The sequence below is a fragment of the Schistocerca americana genome, chromosome 4, assembly GCF_021461395.2.
Source record: "Schistocerca americana isolate TAMUIC-IGC-003095 chromosome 4, iqSchAmer2.1, whole genome shotgun sequence".
Classification (NCBI taxonomy): Eukaryota; Metazoa; Arthropoda; class Insecta; order Orthoptera; family Acrididae; genus Schistocerca; species Schistocerca americana.
In genome coordinates, this window is record NC_060122.1 from 153,467,117 (window position 1) to 153,494,243 (window position 27,127).

At 42.8% G+C, this 27,127-nt stretch overlaps 1 protein-coding gene across 1 annotated transcript in view; it reads right to left on the minus strand.

Annotated features, from left to right (window-relative positions):
* Positions 1-27,127, minus strand: part of LOC124613325 — a 365,135-nt gene that overhangs the window by 89,393 nt on the left and 248,615 nt on the right. The window contains exon 3 of the mRNA XM_047142021.1: positions 7,845-7,941. Coding sequence (XP_046997977.1) covers positions 7,845-7,941 — 97 coding nt within the window. The remainder of the gene's footprint in view (positions 1-7,844; positions 7,942-27,127) is intronic.

Below are 27,127 nucleotides of genomic sequence, written 5' to 3' on the forward strand. Positions count from 1 at the left end.
CCCTATCCTTCCACCTACGAAAAAATACTGAACATCACACTATGTTTCCATTCAAACTAAGCGGCTTTGGTTTGAAAGATCATCTCTTGGGTAGCCTACCCTGTGTAGCAGAGATTTTTTGAGAAAACTGAAATGAACGAAGAATAAATGCTGCAGAAATGAAGTTTTCAAAAGAGCAGAGGTTATGGGCTATCTGAATTGATAAGGAATACAACAATCAGACCAGAACTAGAACTTAAAAGCATAAAAGAACGGATCAAGAAGTAAAGAAATAATGGCGAGGTCCTGTTACAAAAATGAATTATCGACCAACAGAATACCGATAGGTAGACAAAGAAAGAGGTGGAAAGATCAAAGAGACATTGAACGAGAGAACGCAACAGAAAATATCTAACTCTCGAAGAAAAAAGAAGAGGAACTTTCAGTTACCAGGCGTGGGAAGTTTAATTGGAGGCAAGGCGTGGTTAAATTTGTGATTTAGGCTGTACAAGGCGCAAAATGTGGAACACTTGTGTTTCAAAACCTCTCCCAGATGCCACAGGTGGGCGTTAATGACTATTTTGCCTCGATGTGTACGTTTGTTTGTGGAAAATTGACTTGCGAACAGAACTTCTCTACGGGGCGTGTTGATAGGTCGTAGCAAGGAAGCAGAAAAAGGAATATTAGTTTTGTATGACAAGAAGATTGTGCGAAACGGAACACAAGTTTCCATTCCAGCATTTACTTTAAGGAATGTAAGGATATTACGGAAGACGTAAATCGAAAGTCCCGTTCTTCCAAACAAGAATGCAGTGTCTTAGCATCGCGCCATCCCGCTCGCCATTGATCTAGGAGCCGGTACAAGAGACGTTTACTCGTTTGCAGATTTGGGTATCTGGAGATTACCGTTCCGCTGAAAATGTTTGAAATTTTCACCTTCTTACCGTCCTCTTCTTCTCATATGGAACCTACAGTATATTTATTACTAAACAGCTAATACGGACACGCAGGTTGCCTGTTTAATGGCTTCTAGGGGCAATATAAACTTAATATCCAGTATTCCGTATCATTATTGACCAAATTAAACAATTTAAAATGGTGTCACAATCTACTCATTAAGAGTTACGTCAAAAGTTTAACGCAATAAAGCAGCGTATCACCCTTCGCAAATTACCCAAATGATGATCATCCAGTGTTAGAGAATAAGAGCTCTTAAGCGATTTACAACAAATTTTGTATAGAGTTTCAAATCTTTGCGAAACCTTTTATTGCTGACACCCTCCAAAACATAAAGGGAAAAAAAATTCCCTTGCTACTGAGTGGCTATAATTAAAGCGCAGTTACTCACCGAGATCCAGTGTGGTCTGTAATTATCGCACAGCAGTGAGACTTTATAGAGATTATAATGCATTAATGCGGAACTGATAAACGCTGGAAAAAATTAGTCCCAATTTTGGCCACCAGGTGCAAATCTGACACTGTGAATGCATATATAATGGGTAATGGATTAGGAACGGACCGTGGACATAAAAGGTCAAACAGGTGAGAAAGGCGTAATGTTGATTTTATTACTAATTGCTGCTTACAATGCTTTTTCAGTACGAATACTGGAGACGTCGACGAGATTATGTACAGCGTCAGATTTGCATCTGGTGGCCAAAATTGTAACTAATTTTTTTCAACGTAAACCTTTTCCACATTAACGCATTGGTGTATCTACAAAGTTTCGCTCTCATACGATAATTACACCCCACATTGGACCTCCATGGGTAGCTACACTTTAGTTACAACTAAACGGTAGATTTCGCTATTCATACAGTAAAATTTCAGCTTCACGCATAACATTTTTTACTTGTGTACTACAAACTCTTTCTCAAGAAATTTTGCAGACAATATACAACAAACGCCACTCACGGTACACGCACAATTATATCACTGCACGATACGCAGCTCAGGAGATACGACGTCTTATACATGGGGATTCGAGTCCTTAACGAGTTGGGGTTGGAGCAAAGTACTGGTCCATTCCAAAACATATAGGAAGTACGGCGATTTCGGAACTATTCAGAATAGTGTTTATAGACGCAAATTGTGACTCATGCCGATGATTCTGATGCGTTTTCATCTGCTTTCATCTGTTAGTTTGACGAGATATTCTTACCGACTTGACTGTCTGCCACTGCCAGTGTTCTAGAAGGACATTACAAGTAAGAAATCTTCCACTTAATTCACTATGCGGCCACCTGCACTCAGAAACCAATTATCCATTTCTTCCATCCATCCACGTCCGCGTCTTAGCACGGGGGACAGAGGCCGAGTGAGATGTGTTGGTGTATACTGTTTCCACGGACACCCTAAACACAACTAAACTTTTCATGTATCTTCATGCAATTATTCTACTCTTACTCACTATAAGTGACTAAGCAGATTGATAGGATGAAATCTGTCGCCGACAGCGAAGTCATTAGAGGCAAGACTGTGTTAGGAAACGAAGTGGCCCGTCTCCTTTTGAAAGAACCTGTTTCACGGCCGAATGGTCAGTGCAGCAGCCTTCGGTACGGAAGGACCAGTTCGACTGCCTGTACCTCCTTACATTTATGTGAGACAGGTAAGTCGGGAACGGAGTCCATTCAGTCTCGACAGGCCAAATCCTTCACTAAAGAAGCAGTGTCACCGCGAGGGTAGCGACATGGCCATCATGCGTCCCAAGATCACAAATCGCTCCTCGTATGGCCTTGTAGGCAGCATTCGCCTAGTGGAAAAGGCCTCAGGCCCAATCCATGGCCCACGTTTTCCTTTACGCCCCTTTTGAAAAAAATCACTCCGACCTCTGTGTTTGTCGCCTTACAGAAACCACGAACATCCAAACCTAGATCGTGTTATGCTTCCGTCAGTTGTTGGGTCGAGTGCCGTAAAAACTACACCAGCTCTCCCGGGCCAACGTACAGGGTATTGCAGAACGATACCGGCTATAAAGGGTGTCGTGAGCAACAAATTGAGAATAGTGAGACGTGGGACTTAGGGAAAGCAGGAAAGTTGTGGACGGGGCCTAATCAGTTACCGTTGGTTGCACAGAAAACACATACACTTTATTTAAAAAAAACTCTCAACAATCATTTTTAAAGATTTTATTACACTGGGGGCTGAAAGCCTTATTAGAAGAATTGCAAGTTATTGTCGGCTCAAGGCCACAAGCAATGTTACACACAATCAACGGCTGAAGACCTGATAAAGAAGATTCAAAATTATTCGTCGGCTGAAGGCCAGACGCAGTTTCAAAAAACACAACGGCTGAAGGCCTGAATTACCAATAAGGTAGACAATTACACGTCAAAAATATCAAAAACCCTTTTAAATAACCTTAATAACTTGAAACAAGCTATACTGACGGCTGAAGGCCTCACTATAACAGGATTGAAAATTATTTGTCGGCTGAAGGCCACAAGCAATGTCACAAACAATTAACGACTGAAGACCGGAATTACAAGTAAGGAAGGCAGTTGCATGTTAAAATACTGAAATCTTTTTAAAACAATTTTAACGAACTGCAACAGACTATAGTGACGGCTGCAGGCGTTACTAAGAGAAAATTGAAAATAATTTGTCGGCTAAAGGCCACAAGCAGTGTTACAAACAATTAACGGTTGAAGGCCGGAATTACTAGTGGGGAAGGCAATAACATGTTAAAACATTAGGTTAAATTTTAAACAGTTGTGACAACTTGTCCAAATAAGACGGAGTGATCCACAGACGGTGCTCCCTGGATCAACCTGAGGAAGGTGACTACAGCTGTGTAAGTGGTGAGACAGGCAGCCAAGAGTTGTACTCACGTAACAGGCTGGCAACTCACACTAGGGGTACCTTAAGCGCCGGCATACCGACTAATCAATGCGGCTAACGTGCGATCACCGGTACAACGATGGAATATTTTTAGGCAAGGGTGAAGGGACGGACAGCACCACGTCTTCAGAAACACACCCAAAGCCTAAGGAAACACTAGAACCAAGGTAGACCTCCCAAAAACATATGCACAGTACAATTCAAGAGGCTGTCGAACTACACGCTGTGTCGGACAGCATCAACACGACGAGGCAAGGTACACTGCCGGAAAAGTACGCTAACCTCCAGGGCAGGTAATTGGGGCGTTAGCGGCCACAAGGCAGAAAATACCGCTGGTTGCACTTCACTAATAAGAATAATACTAAATCCAAAGTAACATCAATGAGTAGAAGGCGGCTAATAGTTACCGCCAACCTGAAAGACTCCACTTGCTGCTGTTGGTCTCACCGACAATGGGAGCAGCAACACGCGAAGAACAGCGAGATCTCTGACAGTGGAGGTTTCAGTACTGGACATGGTTCACTCAACTTCAAACGTCCTGGGTTCGGTCGTCGCCTACAGCTCCTCGGTCCGACAGTGCCTGCACGCTGCCAGCAGTCCCGGCCTGTACTCGCGCTCTGGACCTCCTCGCTGCTCCGTCCCAAGCCGAACTCTTCTCTGTTCGCAACTCCCCACCAAATCCAATACTCAGACAGCATTAAAATAACTGCTCATTCAAAACCACAAGATACACACGGACCCGGGAAACAATTCCACCAATAAATCACAATACTAAAACCAGTCACTGTGAAACAACACGGACGAATTATAAGTCGGCACAAACACAGAGAAGCCAGAAACGGTCGGAAGACCAGGGGCACGTCGTCCGCTGCGATGACCGACCGAACGACCAACCAACAGTCGTCCCCACTCAAGTCAGGCACGGGAAAGACCCCAGTATAAATCGTCGATTGACAATTTATTGCCATGAGGTCACTTCGATGGGCGTACACACACACACACACACACACACACACACACACACACTAGTGGAAGTTGCACTACTCGAATATTACGGTCCATTCAACTAAAACTCGCTGAATCTGGTCCTTGACGTGGTCGTGCACTCTCGCGACCAAATCCTTCCGTCGGGCAGTGCGTATGTGTCGCCAGCGGTCAGGCAAGTACTGGCTGTCCGGATCTCATTGCTGCTCCGTCCCAACTTCCCTCGCTTGACACGACGACCTGGAAATATTAGAGGCCGCTCCAAAGATGGTACCACAGTACACGCTATCGATAAGCGCTGCTGCTGCTGCCACTCACGGGCAAGCAAACACAGTGGCGCCAGTGAACACACTAAGAAAACGAGACGCCACTATCGCTATTACAAGACGCCAAGCTATGAATGGCATCAACTCGAGCCGCACACGGCTCGAACAGGAACCGGCGTCCGAGAAAGCCTACCAGCGACGCTGCAGGGGATCAAAGTTATAAGCACTGGCACTTGCCACTGCGCCACTCTATCTGTAGAAAACGTGACTTTGTACCTTGACAGACAGTGAGCGGAATGTTTCGCAATGTTGTTTGTTGTTTAATGATTGCGGCTGATTACCACGATCACCCGAGGAGGAGGTGGAGCTAGGTTCTGTGTAGACCAGCCTTGTCTCCTATGAACACATTGCTCTGATGGCTTGATGGATGACGCTTTCAGACACAGGTTCCCATCTGCAGTTTATTTTTCTCCTGTAACCCTCTATAATCTCCAGTGTGTTTTGGAAAAAAAAACTGTGGATGGCAGCCTGTGTTCAAAACAGTTATCCACAAAGGGAACAGAGCATCAGATTCATAGGAGACATTGTCTTTCTACACAGCAGTTAGCTCCATCTTCTCCACAGGCAGTAGCAGCAGTCAGTTGCGGTCACAAAATAATAAACCACATTACGAGACCTACCGCCTACGATCCATCTGCATACAAAGTCACATTTGCTGCCAAGTGGTGGACTAACAGCAGGCGCTGCTACTTATAACTTCGATGCTCTGTAGCGTCGTTGCAAGACCTTTCGTGGACAGAAGTTCCTGTTCGTATCTTGAATTTGTTGCTCACAACACCATTTACACCCATTCGAAGTTCGTGGGTACCGCTTTGTAACACCATGTATATTATTAAACGACTAACTCCATTTACAGTCACCTGCTCCAAGGGCCAGGTTGCCTATCTAATGGGGTCCTGAGGCAACAAAAATACCTCATATGATTATTGATCAAATTTAAAATTTAAAGTGCTGTAATAATCTACTCACTGAGAGGTATAATCTTATGTTAAATGTTCCACAGTGTAAAACAAGCGCTACTGTTAGAAACTGTACGAGTGTCTAGAGGCAGTGTGAGTCTTGAAGCGCAGATAACCCAGACAATAACAATCCTGTGTTTCAGAATAAGAGCACTAGCCGATTTGCTTCAAGCTTTGTGCGTAACTTAAAACCCTAACGAAACATTTTCTCACAGACGCCCGCTGCAAACTGATGAAAGGAAACAAGATTTTCGTTTGCTTCATTTTTGATGTTCATGAGGAAAACATCGACGTCAGGTATAACGTTATAATATATTCCTTATTTACTATGAACTCTATTTCCAACACATTTTGCAGACAGTATCCACATATAACACTGGGTTTAAATGCAACCCATTGTTTGACATATAGTTCATGAAGCCACTGGCCATGATTTTCAATAATTTCGTTAATATTTTTATATCATTGTTGATTATTTAAGAATAACCATTTCAAAAGTGTAAGCCGTGTACCAAGAACTTCTAAGTGTAAGAAGATACAGTTCCCTTAACTTTTGTCCTCCATAAGTCTATAAATAGGTGAGACATTAGTGTTCCTCTCTCATTTTGTCATTTTCTCTGAGCTCATCTTGTCTCACGTTGTCTGTTGTGTGTTAACTGGTGTGAGCGCTTATGACTTTTAATTGTGAAAATATGTAGTGTGAAAGTATTCTAAACTTTAATTTCAGTAGCACCTTCCACATTATCTGAAAGTAATTATCTATGTGAAAGGGTAAAGTTTTATTATTAAAAAGAATTGATAATTAATTCTTTTAAGTGAATTCAGGGAAGTTAGATAGCGACTTTCAGAGGATAGGAATTAATTCGAAGTTGAAACTGTGAGAACTTTAATTATTTTCGATCGCTACATTGTGCAGCGTAGCGCAGCAATCGTCACTTTTTCATCAAATCAAACGAAAGTTATCGTAGGCTAGCATCTTTGAGTGCCAGCGTTAATGAACATTCACCTTATAATAACTCGCAAAAATAATTCTTGACTTAAATTTGACTTACTCTCAAGAGTTTAAAACTAATTTGGACAGGATTTGCTTAAAGAATATCGCCTTTATTTACTGATTAATCCATCAAAGATAAAGAGAGAAAGATACTACGAAATATTCAGTTCCACTACGAACCCTGTTTTACGGCGAATTTTGCAGTCAGTAAATTGTGGCGTCTTCTCGCAAAGAAAATTAACAATTACTATGCCCTGAAATCAGAAAGAATCTAATATTAACGACGACGAACCGCTACCAAATAGTCAAAAAATATCAAGATTATGAGAGCCGACAAATTCAGGATGTATGACGTCATTAAAATTGAGATGCGTGAAAAATGAGGGTCATTAAAACGGAGTGCAAAATACCCAGAGTAGACTTCCCCAGTTTTAATTTTGGTTTATTCATTAGTCAGTGCGTGAATATTCAGAAACTAATGCAACCAACGTAATTATGTTTTTATGCCTCAAGCGACAAAGCTTTTACATGCTCAACGTCAAATACTTAGCAGATTAACACAATTTTAGAATAATAAGAACCTTGTTTTACATGGAGTATACAATTGTGAATTTGACATGGGGGAGGGGGGGGGGGGACGGAATTGCTGGTCTTTCTACTAATAGATTTGACACATCGCAAGCGATTTCTTTTTTTGTGTAATTATGTCTCTTTCAGGCAATGCTTGCAGGCTAGCCCAGTACAGTGGAGACATTTTCTTACCTTCGGATACACTACGAACACTGCCGTCTGAAACTGGAGGCTGTTTCGTTGCAACATAGCTTTTCAGCCCCAGCAACTCTCCCTCTAAAGCAAATTCCTGCAAAAGAAAACAAAGACATTATTTTCGAAATACTCAGAAATTCAGAATTATTATATGAACATCTCCTTTTATAGTAACACGCTCTAAGGATGTGATAATCAAACAAGCTGTACGATTTTTATTTGCATGTAAACGTCTTTACCACAAAGAAAAGACACGTGAGTGGGAACTTAAGAGTTTAAACATATACCTGCACTGTAACCGAAAAGTGTGTTAGTGGGGTCATGTGCAAAGTAGAGGTCTGTCTGTGCAGTGTGATGGACCTGCGGCGCCGATCTACCAGAACGTCACGCTGGACCAGTGAGCAACAACGATTTTCATAATCATTTCCATATTAAAACGTGTAGTACACAGCACGGCAGCTTGTTGCATGCAGCCTTCGTGGTGTTGCACGTTTAATGACCAGTATTGTAATAGTGCATACTCAGATAGGCAAGTCTACATGTTCCCGTTCCATGACGTGCGTCTACCCGCACGGCTTCCGGCTTATTGGGTCCAGTAATAGCGTTTCAGAAGAGCCGTGGGAGAGGCAATCTTTCGTTTCTGGGCCCCGTCTCCAACCGATGTAGTGAACTGACATTTTTCTCCTTCCTAAAAACGCTGCAAATGGAACAGAAATGAAACGACCTGCTCTGAGACGTCATACACGGTCCATTCGCATTAACGTGACCTTCATCTATGTTTGACGTCAAAGCTTAACAGCCACTCACAGATAGCAGGTAGCAGTCCTAGAAGTCGAGGGTATATAAATCGTATCAGGGAGACGCGGAAAACAGTGCAGCAGTTGTAGTACTGAAACAGCGATTTATCTGAGATCCAAATGGGCATGTTCGTTGGCTGTATCAAGTCAGGATCAATCACAAGAATTTTTTTTATAATCCAAAGGTAAGTAGTCATTATGAAAATGTAACTGATTATGTTAACACAGATTTAATTACCTTACAATAAATGGGTGATATAATGTAGAAAGAAAAATGTAAACTATGGCCAGGGCTTGAGGAGATTATTATAGAGTTAATTAGAGATGCTGGATAATTGCTTAAGTTTCGTATTTCGTATCTTACAACTGTTCAAAGCCTGTCGGATAAACACTAAACTTCCAGAAGACTAGTTTCCAAAAAAAAAAAAAAAAAAAAAAAAAACCGGCATTGCAGCAAAATTTCGAACGACAGTGGTATCAGTATGTTAAACACTACGTACAAAATAGATATTAAATAACTGAGTAATTATTACAGAAGCATTACTTCTAGAAGAACAAAGCAGATTCGTAGAATCTACGTCGTGTAGCGTTGAAACATTCAGTGTGCTACAGAAAAGAAGCAAAGTTAAGTTACTAATCTAACTGTCTTTCATAGTTTATGAAAAAGCAGTTGATTGTATGGACAGAGAGACATTTAAGAAACTGCATCAAGTGTCTGTATAATGGACTTAATGTCACGCTTTAGTTCCCCAATTACAAAGGGGAAAATATTTTTAAAATTCAAGGTGTGAGACAAGGATGTTTTTAATATCTACATAAATGATACCATCCGAAAGTGAAAAGAAAAAGTGCCAGAAGGAATCATTGTAAGCAAGAATAATTATATTAACATACAGCTACAAGCTGGTGTCACTGTATCAATGGCAAACTCTGAAGAGGAGCTACAAAAATCATCCATCTCTTAAACTTGATTGGAAAGGATTTTAATTTTATGATAGAGGTAAATCAGACTAATACTATGGCATTCCATAGGAAATAGTACGACACGAAAGTGTAAATGAAGATCAGATTTTGGAACACGTTCAGCGCTTCAATTACCAAGGGACCCGTAAAACGTTTGATGAAGATGAAGATGTAGGTATTAAGTTACAGAGATGTACAGCATTACATACAAAACATTAAATAAGACATGAAGAAACACGAAAATGAAATTCTATAGGCTCTACCTATTCTGCTGAATGGCGGTGGAACCTGTATTACGAAGAGAAAAAATTCTAGCCATGTTCAAGCGACTAAAATGAAATATTTATGAGCAATCAAAGGCTCCATTATGTTGGACAGGATTCCTGATGTAAACATTAGACAAAAGGGAATATTTTCGCGGTAAATGAGAAAACAGAAGAACATGAACAACACTAGAAGGAACATTTGAAACGAGTGGAAGAAATAAGGATTCCTCAAATGGATACAACACTGAAAGGAGGAACATACGAAAGCCAGTTAAAAATTGAATTGACACCATAACAGGCCGAGAGGCCAAACGTGCTGAAATCATCAGTCTTCTGAGTGGTTCGATGCGTCCCACCACTAATTTCCCTCTTGTGCTAAACTTTTCAACTCAAGGAGGCATTTGCACTCTAGTTCCTCAATTATATCCACGATATATTGCTATCTCTGTCTTTCACTATAGTTTTTATTCTTTACGGCTCCCTCCTGTTCCAGAGAAGATACTGCGTTATATATTAAGACATGTCCTATCATCCCATACCTTCTCCTTGGACTCATTTTATCACACTATTTACGTCACCTCAATTTCTAGCGTAGTATTGTTTGAACTGAAGATAATCCATGATTTCCTAACAGATGTCCTATTATCCTATACCTTCTCCTTGAGCTCATTTTACCATCTTATTTGTCCATCATAGTTACTAGCCTAGTGATGCATGAACTGAAGATATGTTTTCGTGATCTCTGCATTAGAATCTAGTCTATGTGCTGCAAATGTAGGAGGGGCTTGGGGTATTACTGTGTATACAGCTCCTATATAACAGGCTCAATCGTACGCCATGTTTTCTTCATCTCTGAGGCTTCAGTAACGTTTACTTTGTCGGAGGTTAACCTATTTACGCAACTTTTTACGGAATTTCTTATAAAACATTTGATACTGCATGTATGAAATGAACCAAAGAGTAATTAATGTTTATAGAGATATTTATAACGCCCTTTTCACATAACAGCAACATTGAAATGTAATATTACATGGCTATAGAAATGTAGGCTCGGAACTTGAATGGTAGTTCGTAAATATTAAATGTAATGAGTTAAGAATGGGTTTAGGTAGTAACAATCTGTGGCTATTTATTAGTTTTGCCTGTATGTAGCCACTTGTAAAAGATGTGTTTAATTTTTACTTAAATGAAGTACTTTACGCAATGCCTCATTTTTGTTGTACAGAGGTGGGGCAAGGTATAGTTTCATGTTAGAGTGAAAATAATATTTCTTAATAGTTTCATCTGTCATTTAACCAATATTCGTTTCATGTACTTCACGATAGGTTTGTAGCTTGCTGAACTGTGGTAAAAACTTTATGTTACTTGTGCAGGATCCCTCACAATGACCTATCTGCTATAAAAATATCTTAATTATCACTCGTCCTACCGTACCTACGTAAGAAATGGGGTTAAGTGTTATTCAGTTCGTGTATGTATGTTTACGGTAAGATGAATAAATGCATCAAAAATATTCCTCTCCACTTTGACAATTGCGAAAATATCTCTAGGATCGAAAAATTCTGAGACGAACTGCTTCAGACAGTTTTAGACTGGGAATAAACGCAATTGCATACAGCTAGTTTCATGTTTATAACTACTTTTGTTGACGTATGTTTACAATATACAACTGCGTGTCAGGTGGTTCCCAATTGTCTCTCCATCAGTCTACGGCCCCTCTATTCTTCATGCAGGGTCACTACGAAATCTGAGCATCCAAGACCATGTTTGCAATAGTTAGTACGTTTCACAGCTGAGCGGTCATCCATATTTACGACGAATTCTTCAATACATTTAACGGCTGGTTCAAATGGCTCTGAGCACTATGGGACTTAACTTCTGAGGTCATCAGTCTCCTAGAACTTAGAACTACTTAAACCTAACTAACCTAAGGACATCACACACATCCATGCCCGAGGCAGGATTCGAACCTGCCACCGTAGCGGTCGCGCGGTTCCACACTGTAGCGCCTAGAACCGCTCGGCCACTCTGGCCGGCAATACATTTAATTAGAGATCTCCACTCCCATCGTGACCTGTATGTAAACAAGTATGAATATCTCATACTTTGGGGTAAATATGGCGAACAGTTCAGTTCGGGTTATAGGAGTCTTAATTGTGTATGTCATGTATGTCGATTGGCGGCAAACTTAAGGGGTGTCGAATGGGTTGCCTTCCCCAGGCGCTAGATCAGCCACGATGCATCATTCCTGAGTGGGACTCGAAGTCTCTGATAGCTATAATTTTAACGTGCTCAACAGAGGTTCGTGGGTGGAACCAAGGGTATTTCCGAACAGAGGGGTTTCAGAAGGACTCTTTGTCGTCTTATTCACGCACGTTTCACTGTTGTACCTCTATATGATCACGGCACAGAAGGGCGCAAAACCAGAGGGCTAAAGAAACACCATTTGCTGCTCCCAATCACTCACAAATGTCATCGAATGGTTTTGAAGGCCCTCGTGGTCCCACCAAGTATACCAGAGTAAAACACTGCGGTAGCACTACATTCCAAAGGGGTCAGATCATGTTCAGTAGCGTTACAGTCCAACGATGTGCGTGGAGTAGGGCAGAATTTTCCGGGGCTTGTCAGCAGTCTCGAACGTTGCCATAATGTCGACCTGTGGCTCATGGCAATGTGATCTGTCGTTTTCGACTGTGAAGTGTGTGGAAGGGATGTTTTCATTCACAACGCTTATGCTACTCACTGAGGCCTTTGCGTATCGATTCTGGAAGTCGGTGTGTCTCAAATGTTTTCCTGGGCCTCATACAGGAAAACCGCGTGATTTCAACGATAGATGTCGCGGTTCTGACCTCCGTCGCAGAGGCGTCAAAAGAAGGGGTGAAATGTGGGTAAGTGGAGGTGAAGACGACCTTCCCATAGTGTGACATGTCCATGATGGCGTCAGGCAGAAGTGTGGTGAAATATGGCGTCATTAACGTAACTCACTCTAATTTGACCTTGTTATTCGGAAGTGTTGACTGACACCTTGCTGTCTGAAGCGTCACGGAGCCCGAGGGTGAAGATGCAGGATGCCATGCTTTTGAACCATTGCAGAGAGAGAATGTAGGCACATTTTAGCCAAATACGAGACAATGTAGGGGTTTCGATAAAGTGGTAATTGTTTTTGCGCAGTGTATAATTAATTTTATCTTTTGAGTAGTTAATGTAAAAGAATTTGGATTCCAAGCTACGTCGCAGTTAAGGCACTGGAAACGAATCACTTGCCTCTGTATCTTAGCCAACAAGCAAATTTTTGATCTCACCAATTTCTGCCAACTGAATAGCTAGTGCCTCAGTTCTAGTTGTTGGAATCTTTGAATGATATGCGGAATGTTTGTGATTCTGATACAGCATAGTACGTTCATTATTTAAAGGTAAAAATTGCAAAAATGTAGCTTTTGTGTGAGTGGTCCATAGGTGTGACTGGAAAGGGAGAAGGCTGCTGAACATGATCGCACGCAGTAGTCTTCACGGGAAAACGCATACACACTTCAGATGGAAGAATACTTGTACGTGTAGAGTGTTTAATTAGACAGTCGTCAAACTCCTGTTACTTTTCTTGCTGTATTTCTAATTTCAGTAATTAGAATCGATGAAGCCAAGGTCAATTAATTATTGATTGGACTTCACTGTTTCCCCAGCACATTATAAGACAAGTCGTTTAAAATTACAAATCCTCTTGTCGGTCTGCAATATATTCATTTTTTATAACAATTCCGTACTGCACAACAGTGGCTAGCTACTCAAACAGGATTCACCTGTATCACATTAATACCACATGCCGTTAAGTTGTCTACGACTACATGTGACACTGCGAGAGAGGAATCCTAGTGAATGAATATATTGCGATCAATTTAGCTCCTGCTCGTTACTGAAACTGCACGGAGTTGCACCATATCACTGTTACTTTAAATGAATTTTTTTCCCCTGTGAAGTGATTTAACTACAGCATTATTGTTCGCGTGATTAAATGTTGTTGAGCACAGCAAGAGTCACGACGGATTTATTTCAGTTATCTCCTGAGGTGATTATCGCAAGAGCACTGCCCGATTACGCTGGAATTAAATCGACCGCGACAGTCACGTAGCTGTTGTAGACGTAGGTCAGGCCTCACATGCGAAAAAATTTTGCGTTTCTCTGCACTGTTATTTTACACAAAGTGGATGTGTTTGTGTAAGCAGCGACAGGTGAAATATTTATCGACGCTTTTTATGACATCTCCGGTAGATTAAAGGCTTAGCATCAGGTAAGAGCAACCATGTACAGTAATCTTCCAGTATTTAGCAATAGATTTTTGGTAACTCATGTAATAGTATTTGAGAGCACTGAAAGTGACTGTAACACGATCTTCTTGTTTTTCTAGGCGACGCGGAGTGGCCGCACCACTAAAGGCACAATGTCACGGATTGCGCGGCCCCTCCCCCAACCGGAGGTACGAGTCCTCCCTCGGGCATGTGTGTGTGTGTGTGTGTTGTTCGTAGCATAACTTAGTTTAAATCAGTTTTAGTAGTGTGTAAGTCTAGGAACCGATGACCTCAGCAGTTTGGTCCCTTAGGAATTCACACACATTTGAACATTTCCTTTCCTAAAAAACCTAAAAAGGAAAATACCGCAACTCGAAAGACCAAATTCGAGCAAGAGTGATTTCAAAATGCTGGTGTGTATTTCATCTACCAATTATCAAATTCATTTTCCATTTGTCTTCAACCGATGTTTAATTTTAATGTTAACGAATTTAATGAAACGTTACCATACGGGCAGCATATTCGAAAAATGAGACATAGTTTGCCAAAACAGCTAAACATTTTCTGGAAACAATATACATTGAAGAGCCTAAGAAACTGGTACACCCACGTAATATCGTGTAGGGCACCCGCGAGCACGTAGAGGTGCCGCAACACGATTTGGCATGGACTCGACTAATGTCTGAAGTAGTGCTGGAGGGAAGTGACACCATGAATCCTGCAAGGCTGTCCATAGCTCCGTAAGAGTACGAGGGGCTAGAGATATCTTCTGAATAGCACGTTGCAAGGCATCCCAGATATGCTCAATAATGTTCATGTCTTGGGAGCTTGGTGGCCAGAGGAAGTGCTTAAACTCAGAAGAGTGTCCCTGGAGCCACTCTGCAGCAATTCTGGATATGTGTAGTGTCGCATTGTCCTTCTGGAATTGCACAAAGCCGTCGGAATGCACAATGGTCATCAATGGATGCAGGTGATCTGACAGGATACGTATTGGGGTCCCCTATCACTCCAATTGCACACGCCCCACATCATTAAAGAGCCTCCACCAGCTTGAACAGTCCGCTGCTGACATGCAGGGTCCATGGATTCACACGGTTGTCTCCATAGCCGTATACGTCAATTCGCTCGATACAATTTGAAACGAGACTCGTCCGACTAGGCAACACGTTTCCAGTCATCAACAGTCCAATGTCGGCGTTGGCGGGCCCAGGCGTGGCGCAAACTTCGTGTCGCGCAGTCATCAAGGGTACACGAGTGGGCCTTCGTCTCCGAAAGCCCATATTTCGTTGAATAGTTCGCATACTGACACTTCTTGGTGGCCCAGCATTGAAATCTGTAGCAATTTGCGGAACGGTTGCACTTCTGTCACGTTGAGCGATTCTCTTCTGTAGTCGCAGCATCTTTTTCCGGCCGTAGCGATGTCGGAGATTTGATGTTTTTTTCGGATTGCTAATATTCACGGTACACTCGTGAAATGGTCATAGGGAAAAATCCCACTTCATGGCTACCTCGGAGATGCTATGTCTCATCGCTCTTGCGCCGAGTATAGCACCATGTTCAAACTCACTTAAATCTTGATAACCTTCCATTGTAGCAGCAGTAACCGATCGAACAACTGCTCCAGACGCTTGTTGTCTTACATAGGCGTTGGCGACCGCAACGCCGTATTCTGCGTATTAAATATCTGTATTTGTATACCCATGCCTATACCAGTTTCTTCAGGGCTTCAGTGTATGTTGACACAGGGTGTGCTGAGTAATATTATAAAAAATTGAAGTTGCTGTTTCGTCACAAGTTCTTCATTTATTTGTTATCGAACTGAGAATGTGGAGTTTGAATGAAGTGATGTAACACAGTAGAGTGCTAAAATTATGTGTGTTCAACAAAGCAACATGTAGACATACTGTACCGTTTTCGGTGTGGCCACAACGCAGTCCAGCATCAAACATCACAGTTATGATAATATAAAGTTCTTTTTCACGAGCTGACTCATTCCACTGTGTATTAATCGCTTTACTGACAGACCACATTTTCTGGAAACAATATACACTGAAGAACCTAAGAAACTGGTACACCTACGTAATATCGTGTAGGGCCCCCGCGAGCACGTACAGGTGCCGCAACGCTACAACGTATGACAACACAGTAACTTCTATTGTGGCCCGTCCGGAGTGGGAAGGAGCGCCTGGCCCCCGGCACGATTGCGCCCGGCGGGCTTGTGTCGAGGTCCGGTGAGCCGGCGAGTCTGTGGATGGTTTTTAGGCGGTTTTCCATCTGCCTCGGCGAATGCTGGCTGCCTCCCTTTGTTCCGCCTCTGCTACACTACATCGGCGATTGCTGCGCAAACAAGTTCTCCACCACGCAAACATAGGGGTTACACTCGTCTGGTGTGAGACGTTCCACCGGGGGCCGAACCGCCCAATAACCCTGAAAGAGTGGTTCGGTGAGGGGCGGCGGAGGGGTGAAGTGGACTGCAGTAGTCGTCGTGGTGTTGTGGACCACTGCGGCTGCGGCAGGGACGGAGCCTCTCCGTCGTTTCTAGGTCCCCGTTTAACATACAATACAACTTCTACTGCGGAAAATATTATAGTGATATATCAGTGTTGTTTTTCTTGTTTTACCTGTGTTAATAAGGTTACTTTGGCAAATAGCCTTTCTTGATTGTTCACTGAGCAGTTAATGAAAAGGAATGAAATCTTGCGTGTAAAAGATAAACCCATTCTGTTTCAAAAGGAGTGGATTCAGTTTATATATTTGAAGTGATATTTATCATGTCTGTCTTTCTTCTTATGTCACTTGCCTCCACATCTTCCTTCCTTCTGGTCTTGTTGCGTTAAAATGTACGTATCGCTGTAAATGTATTTGTGCTAATAATTATCTATTTCATACCAGTACTTACTCTTGTTTTATTATTTCTTAACATTAATCTCTCTGTTATGTTGCTAACAGAGCACCAAGTGGGAAAGTGGGTAAGTGGTGTTGTACAATCCGCAATAGCGGGCTTGCGTTACACAGCCGCCAGCGTTACGCAGTTTACACAGCCATGGCGGCACGAATTGTAGTAATTGTTTAGACCTGCACTTCATTTGATTAAATATAATTCCGATTCCACAGTGCGAATTAAGGTACCGCACGTGAAACGTTTGAAATTCATACCGTTGCGTAAGTACGAAGCCACGCCCATTATTTCGAGAGAATAATATTTTGTGTCCTAGTATCTCTAAATTCATAGACCTTTCGTCAATTTAACTCGCCCACTTCAAAATAAGGTGCCTCAAAATATGCCTGTAAGTATAACCTTTGTCAACAAAAGTTGCTTCAAGCAAAGTTTTAGCTTTTTGGCAAATAATACCCCATTTTTTGACAGTTATGAAGAAACTAATCGTAAATGTCTGTTACACGGTACTGTTTCTCCGGCGCCTTACGCTTATATACTGGGTGACAATTACTGAACCATATATTTAAAAACGACGTAAATTAGTTACAAACTGCGGCGTGCACACACTTTATTCAAAATGTAAACGCCACTACGGATATTCAGATTAAGGTTACGACATCCTCGATATGCCTGCCATCACTGGCGATGATGCGGCGCAGACGCTTAGCAAAATTCTGCATGACCCGCTGAATTGTCGGAACATCGATGCTGTCGGTGACCTCCTGAATGGTTGTTTTCAGCTCAGCAATGGTTTTGGGGTTATTTCTGTACACCTTGTCTTTAATGCTACCCTACAGAAAAGAGTCGCGTATGTTCAGATCCGGAGAATATGGCAGCCAATCGAGGCCTATGCCAGGGGCCTCTGGGTAGCCCAGAGCCAGAATGCGGTCCCCAAAGTGCTCGTCCAGGACACCAAACACTCTCCTGCTTCGGTGGGGTAAACATCCGTCTTTCATGAACCACATATTGTCGAAATCAAAGTCACTTTGGATAATGTGTATGAAATCATTTTCCAAAACCTTCACGTACGGTTCGATAGTCACCGTGCCCTCAAGGCATATCGCACCAATTATTCCGCGAATGGACGTTGCACACCACACACTCACCTGTTGAGGAAGAAGAGACTTCTAGATTGCAAAATGCGGATTCTCGGTCCCACCAAATACGCCAATTTTGCTTATTGACAAACCCATCCAAATGAAATTGGGCTTCATCGCTAAACCAAACCATATTCACATCGAAGTCCTGTTCGTCAATTATGTGAACAACAGTGCTGGCGAAACACAACCGCTGTTCCATGCCCGTGGGGCTTAATGGCTGATGGGTTTGAATTCTGCATAGGAAGAGACGTAGGTTTTCAACAACATTGTGTCACAATGTCTCCCTGTTGACTCCTAGTTGTTCTGTAGCTTGTCTGATCGATTTCTTGGAGCTCGCTTCCAACGCCGCGTGCGTCTCCTCGATGTTTTCAGCCGTTTTCATCCTTTTTGGCTTACAGTCATTGCTAACGCTGTCATCTGCTCTCTCAAACTCACGAATCAAGTTCTTCATTGTTAGCGCACTTGGACCGGTTGCTTCAGCTTAAACTCGGTCGCAAACTTCGTTTGAGCCGCAGTTGGGCTGTTATTGCTCGCAAGGTAGACCTTCACAAGCGCTATACGGTCAGGAACGCTGTACCGTGACATTATCACGTGCAACTGACTGGCAACAAGGTGCGTGCGCACGCGCGTACTGATTCCCGTCATGCCTCTCGGCAAACCGTGGAGTTTGATCGTCCTAACACAAACCGTTCAGAAGTTACGGCGATTATATTTCATATACAATATGTACAACCTTTCTCCGCCGTTTGCCGTTAAGTGGCGACAACGGTAAGTAGCGGTCGAAAGAGATCGCAGACGTCAGGCAGCTAGCTTGGACCTCGGCCAACATTCATTCAAACATTAGTCGATTTGTGTCTGCATCATAAAGTTGTTCATGACTCAAAATGTCACATAACGAGTTTTGCGGGAGATGTTACTGTTTTGTTTCAATATGAAGAATTCAGCTGCTGAGTCTCATCGATTGCTCTCAAGTACGTATGGTAAGGACGCTATTAGTGAAAGAACGTGTCGTGAGTGGTTTCAACAGTTCTGAGGTCTGAGGTCAACAGTTCCATAGAACTTAGAACTACTTAAACCTAACTAACCTAAGGACATCACACACATCCATGCCCGAGGCAGGATTCGAACCTGCGACACTAGCGGTCGCGCGGTTGCAGACTGAAGCGCTTAGATCCGCTCGGTCTCTGCGGCCGGCACGTCTCAAGGCCATGGGCATGATTCAAAAAGAAGGAACTTGGGTCTCGTGTGAGCTGGAACCATGACAAGTTGAACGGCGTTTTTGTGATGGTAAACAGTTGCTTCAGAGGCAAAAACGGAAGGGATTTCTGCATTGCATTGTGACCATGGGTTCATTACGATATCCCTGAAAGCAAAAAATCATGGAGATATCCCGGACATGCTTCCACTTCGACGGCCAAACCGAATATTCACGGCTCCGAGCTCACGCTCTGTATTTGGTGGGACCAGCTCGGCATCCTGTACTATGAGGTGTTAAAACCAAGTGAAACAATCATAGGTGCTCGTTATCGAACGCAATTAGTGCTTCTGAGCAGAGCATTAAAAGACAAACGGCCGCAATACAGCAAGAGGCACGATGAATTGATTTTGCAGCACGACGACGCTCGACCTCACGCTGAAAAAGAGGTCTAAACGTACTTGGAAACTTGAAAATGGAGAGTCCTACCCCACCGGCCGTATTCTACAGACATTGCTCCCTCTGACCATCACCTGTTTAGATCAATGGCGCATGACGTGGCTGACCAACGTTTCCCACCTCATGAAGAGGTCACAAATTGGATCGATTCGTGGACCGCTTCAAAAGACGAACAATTTTCTTGACACGGGGTTCGTACACTGCTCGAAACATGGGAGAAAGTAGTGGACAGCGATGGAAAATACTTTGAATGATTCATGTGTAACCAGTTTGTTTCATTAAAGCATCAAATGTTGGGGAAAAACGGCGGAAGTAAAGTTGTACACGTTGTAGTTCAATAATTGTCAGCCCGTAGCTTTTCGATACGTTAACTTCAAAAAACTACCTTTATGTGTGATTGAACACATCTCCGTATTTTAAAATCGTTTTTATTCACTTTCAACCTTTAGTGCAGGCGTACTTCACTTATTAAATGAAAAAGAACAAATTTTGTCGTTCTCCGTTGCCTCTGACACCCTGTCGACAGCAAAATATTTAATGAAAGATAAAGGACAATGACGTAAGACATGTGAATGAATGAGGCGCCGAGATGTTAAAGAAAGATTTTTCTATCTTCACAACTGAAGAGACTAACTATTTCGAAACTTTACTTGCGCTAGTGCGTTTTTATTCATGGATTCAGATCCATTTTAGTCCAAACAGTATCTGAATCTTATGGGGCAATATCATTAGTTTCCGTATAAACAGGGATAGTATTACAGATTTTCAGTACACTATCCATCATTCGCAGCATTAAGCTGTCACGTTGTGGTGCACTCGCTTAGCACGAAATGTGCAAATCAGGACGTCAGGAAGCGGGCACCGTATCGACCAAAGGAAACCTTGACTCTCAGCCGCGGTGCAGAGCAGTTTGCATGTGCACCAACTGCTGCAAAAGGCTAAATGCATATCGGTGGCACGCGATACACTCGGCCCTGTCACGCTCTCCGTGTGACAACTAAACTCTCGTTTCGTGGCACCTAGAGAACGCTGTTCCAGCTTTATAAATAGTTCCGCACGAGGAACGTGCGCACTGCATCGTACCGTAACCAAGCACGCTTGCGTCTGAAATTAACGCTCGTCGTCCCACAAGCGGATTACAAATGGCTCTCAGTGGAAAATGTTTATGCTTACCGGTAAGCTTTGCCTACAAGACATGAGGGCGAGGTGAAAGGTTCTTAGGTTGGCAATGGAAGCCTGTTGTAAGCTGCGATCGCTATCGAAATGCGGTGTGTAACCGCTGCTGCCTGAACACGCTGGCCAAAGTTCCTCGTACTGCGTATACTGCCTGACTACAGAACGGTCTTGTTTGTATGGTTTCCAGCTTACTTAGGATTAATTTTCAATGACAAGGTCGACCATTTGATAAAGGCGGTCAGTGTTTCTCGCCCTGTGGTGAACGTCAGTCTACCATCCCCTTATAGGTCAATAGTGTGCTGCGATCCGACCAGTAATTAGAAACATCCGCTGGTTTCAAACATTTCAGGCGAGCAGGAAGCTGAAAAATAGTTTTATAGGAATACGCACTAATCGCGATTAAACTCCTTCCCAGTTACACCGCAAGAACATCAAGGATAATTATTTCTGAGACTTACGATAAGGATATGTCAATCATTTGCGTTTTTCCTGCAGTTTCTTGGAAGTACAGCTAAACGGCTAACTGCGAAAACTTGTGAAACAGAAGGTGCCCCTTTCAACAAGTGCTCCTGTTTTATTGCTCCCCCCCCCCCCCCCCCCCAGATACTCAAATATACAAAACCCATTTTGGTTTGCTGCAAGACTGTGACACACGTATATGAGATTTGGGGTTATACCAGGTTTATTGGGGTTCGCCGATCACATTGTAATTCTGTCAGAGACAGCAGAGGACCTGGAAGAGCAGCTGAACGAAATGGACAGTGTCTTGAAAGGAGGATATAAGATGATTATCAACAAAAGCAAAACGAGGATGAGGGAATGTAGTCGAATTAAATCGGGTGATTCTGAGGGAATTAGATTAGGAAATGAGACACTTAAAGCAGTAAAGGAGTTTTGCTATTTCGGGAGCAAAATAACTGATGATGGTCGAAGTAGAGAGGGTATAAAATGTAGACTGGATACGGCAAGGAAAGCGTTTCTGAAGAAGAGAAATTTGTTAACATCGAATATAGATTTAAATGTCAGGAAGTCGTTTCTGAAAGTATTTGCATGGAGTGTAGCCATGTATGGAAGTGAAACGTGGACGATAAATAGTTTAGACCAGAAGAGAATAGAAGCTTTCGAAACGTGGTGCCACAGAAGAATGCTGAAGATTAGATGGGTAGATCACATAACTAATGAGGAGGTATTGAACAGAATTGGGGAGAAGAGAAATTTGTGGCACAACTTGACTAGGAGAAGGCATCGTTTGGTAGCAGCACATATTCTGAGGCACCAAGGGATCACCGATTTAGTATTGGAGGGCAGCGTGGAGGGTAAAAATCGTAGAGGGAGACCAAGAGATGATAAACTAAGCAGATTCAGAAGGATGTAGGTTGCAGTAGGTACTGCGAGATGAAGAAGCTTGCACAGGATAGAGGAACATGGAGAGCTGCATCAAACCAGTCTCTGGACTGAAGACCACAACAGCAACCAGTTTTTTGGCTGTAAGTGCAAATATCTCTATTGCTGAGTATTGATGATATACTCAACAACATTACGTGGTTTATTTTATAATGTCATTTGCATACAAATAATTACAGCCATTACAAGTAGTACGTTTTTAGGTTGGTTGGTAGCTCGAAGTACGTGTGGCAAGAGGAAGCCATTAATGCTAACTATTCCCTAAGTCTGTTGTTGAAGTGTCAACATGTGGACGCAAAACGGTTAGTCTATAATAACAGGCGTAGTCCATTTAGTGGTGCAGCTAAGACCATGCAGAATACATTACGTCGTAAAGTTTGTAATGTATTTGTGGGAAGACTGTTCGACACAAAGAAAAAACCAGCAACACAATGCTTGTACATATTAAGGTACCAATTGAGATGGAACAAGACGAGTACCCTGGCTCATCTGCGATGTTTCTCTGCCTCCCAAGATTATCTAAATTTTCAGATTCATAAACTAACTCAGTTCCATTGAATTTCGTTGCTCATTATATACTGCTTGCTGAAATAGTTGCAGTGATCTAATCAGTTAACTCAGAAACTTCGTTCAGTATGAAATATTACTAACTGAAAACGTTAATACAGTATGACTTTCATATTTAGTGAGGAGTAGGAATCAAACGTTTGGTATATTATCGCGTTGTCTTATGGATTCCAGTCATCAGGCATTTGTGAATTGGACTGATCCACTGGCAAATCAGCTGGAAGGAAAAGTGTAAAGACATATAAAAATAGACGTAAGTAAAATATACAATATTTAAGTAAACCACAAATTTAGCGGTAGCCCCGGTGTTTAAGTAAACCACAAATTTAAAAGTAGCCTGGGCTTCTAAAGTGGCCAGGAGTGTTGATTGCACATTTTCCCTAGCATGCTTTACATCCTGTGGTCAGGCAGGCCAGTGTGTTGCCTTCGAAATTCCACCAACATACCCGGAATACTGCTGAGCTGGCATGGGGATGGACACCACACCGCCGTTGAAGAGAGCGGCGTTACCATATTCCGGACGCTGACGCCGTGCAGCCAGGGCCTCCCTGCGTGACCGAAGGCGAGCCCTGGTCTAAAGAAGCTGCGCAAATCTGGCGTAAATACTCGCCACCTGGACCTAGCAGTATGGTACCGGCCGTCGACTGATTCCTGACTGACCGCGAACTGTTACACATCAGCTGTCGGTCCGATGTGGGCCATCCAGTCTCTCCCGCTTCCAGTAGCGGCTGGTCTACTGGCGGCATCTAGAACTGTTGCTACTGGGGACTGAACTGGCGCCATCCAGCTGACACCCTCTGCAGGCTACTATCAACTGACTTCTGTGTGCCAGCAAGGGATCCTTGGTTCGCAGCACGCACCTGGGTGCATTCCACAACTTACCCACTGCGAGCTGAGGGCTGGCTATCGTGCTCACGCTCTGAGTGGAATGACTGACGTAGCCATTCGTTCACCGAGGCGGCAGCCGCCTTCCTGCCCTGCGTCCTCTTCCTGACCGCCATATCTCGCTACCCCACGTTTCCTTGAGGTCAGCCACACCACCCAGGCTCAAAATATGTATTAGCTAGTTAGGTGGTTTCATGTTTTTCACGATAAATTATAATGATGTGGAAGCGATCATTTTACATTCACATTGCAAATTTATTTGTAATTGTGGTTACATGCTCAATATTTATGACGTTTCCTTCTTTCATATACATATTCCTTCTTTTATATACATATATATACTCTACTGGCTATTAAAATTGCTACACCACGAAGATTAAGTGCTACAAACCCGAAATTTAACCGACAGGAAGAAGATGCTGTGATATGCAAATGATTAGCTTTTCAGGGCATTCACACAAGCTTGGCGCCGGTGGCGACACCTACAACGTGCTTACATGAGGAAAGTTTCCAACCGATTTCTCATACACAAACAGCAGTTGACCGGCGTTGCCTGGTGAAACGTTGTTGTGATGCGTACCATCACGCGTCCGACTTTGATAAAGGTCAGATTGTAGCCTATCGCGATTGCGGTTTACCGTATCGCGACATTGCTGCTCGCATTGGTCCAGATCCAATGACTGTTAGCAGAATATGGAATCGGTGGGTTCAGGAGGGTAATACGGAACGCCGTGCTGGATCATAACGGCCTCGTATCACTAGCTGTCGAGATGACAGGCATCTTATCCGCATGGCTGTAACGGATCGTGCAGCCACGTCTCGATCCTTGAATCAACAGATGCGGACGTTTGTAAGACAACAAACATCTAGCTGAACTGTTCGACGACGTTTGCAGCAGCATGAACTATCAGCTCGGAGACCATGGCTGCGGTTACCCTTGACGCTGAATCACAGACAGGAGCGCCTGCGATGGTGTACTCAGTGACGAACCTGGGTGCACGAATGGCAAATCGTCATTTTTTTTTAGATAAATCAAGGTTCTGTTTACAGCATCATGATGGTCTTATCTGTGTTTGTCGACATCGCGGTGAACGGACATTGGAAGCGTGTATTTGTCATCGCCATACTGGCGTATCACCCGGCGTGATGGTATGGGGTGCCATTGGTCACACGTCTCGGTCACCTTTTGTTCGCATTGACGGCACTTTGAACAGTGGACGTTACATTTCAGATGTGTTACGACCCGTGGCTCTACCCTTCATTCGATCCCTGCGAAACCCTACATTTCAGCAGGATAATGCACGACCGCTTGTTGCAGGTCCTGTAGGGGCCTTTCTGGATACAGAAAATGTTCGACTGCTGCCCTGGCCAGCACATTCTCCAAATCTCTCACCAATTGAAAACGTCTGGTCAATGGTGGCCGAGCAACTAGCTCGTCACAAGACGCCATTCACTACTCTTGATGAACTGTGGTATTGTGTTGAAGCTGCATGGGCAGCTATACCTGTACACGCCATCCAACCTCTGTTTGACTCAATGCCCAGGCGTATCAAGGCCGTTATTACGGCCAGAGGTAGTTGTTCTGGGTACTGATTTCTCAGGATTTATGCACCCAAATTGCGTGAAAATGTAATCACATGGACGTTCTAGTATAATATATTTGTCCAATGAATATCCGTTTATCATCTGTATTTCTTCTTGGTGTAGCAATTTTAATGGCCAGTAGTGTAGTTAGTAAGTCCCACCCAACACCTGTTACACATTTCAGTAATAGAAATTCTTCTTTGGCACAGAAGGAGCTATCAAAGAGAATCTTTCTCACTTTGCTTTCAAATTTTAGTTTGCTTTCTGTCAGACATTTTATATCACTGGGTAAGCCATCAGAAATTTCAGATGCATTCTTGTACACGCCTTTTTGGGTTAAAGACAACCTTAATGTGGAGAAGCGAATGTCCTTTCTCCATTTGGTATTGAATTGTGTACATGATCGTTCCTTATGTACTGTAGCGCATTATTTACAACAAACATCATGAGGAAATAAATTTACTATGGCACAGTAGTCAGAATGCCCAACTCCTCAAACAGATGTCTACAAGACAATCTTGGGTGAGCACAACATACTATTCTTACAACACCTTTTTGACCAATGAAGACTTCCTTTCTTAAAGGTGAGTCACCCCAGAATATTATTCCCTATACGTTGCTGAATGAAAATATGTAGAATATGTCAACTTAGTAATTTCTCTCTCTGCACGATTTACAGTGATTCCAAGTGCAATCGTGGCTGAATTAAGTTGCTTTAGAAGTGCCCGAATGTTCTTTTCATAGATTAAATTCCCTTGAATATGGATGCCTAAGAATTTTGAAGTTTCCATCCCATTTATTATTTTACCAACATGTATTACACTCATCAATTGTGTGCTACTCCTAGATGTGCAGAAGTCAATACAATGAATCTTTTTAAATTTGAGGGTGAGACCGTTCGTAGAAAACCAGTCAATCACACTTTTAAGAACACTATTTGCTATTTTTTCTGTTTCTGTGTGTATGGTTGATTGATTACTAGTGTAATCTGCAAAAAGAAGTAGTTCTGCTTGTTGTATATTACATACACTTACATTTACGAGGAACAATATTGGACATAAGAGCGAGCCTTGACGAGCCCCACAAGTCATTTTTCCAAGGTCAGAATTACGTCCACGGGCTATACTGATTGAATTACTACGTAAAACTTTCTGCAGTCTTTCTTAGATATGGCATTAACACAGTAATATCTGGATAAAATATGGCGTTGATACTGCTGTGTTTCAGATTCCAGAACCACCGAGTCACTTGTTCTTCACACCAACGATCCATGAGCGGAGGTAATGTCCGCAGTTCCTCCACCACACGACACGTCGGCGAACCCGACACTCAGCTTAAGTTAGCATGCGCCTGCTAGCCCCTCCGAGCAAGGAAGATATGTAATGCGAATCTAGCAAACATTAAGTCGCTCAAACACTTAATATCGATCCCGCACCCTCGGATGGGTCAGTAAATAAATACTTTTCTTAATTCCTCTAACTGAATTCAGTTTAGGTACAAAATTTTGATTTATCGACTACTTTAGATCATCTGTAACGAACTATCGAAGTATGGGGTGAACATCCACACTGTTCATGTCCGTGTCCCCTTAATTTCAGTATAAGAATGATATTTTCATTACATTAAAGTGTATGATGCGGCTGTCTGTGCAACCATACAAATA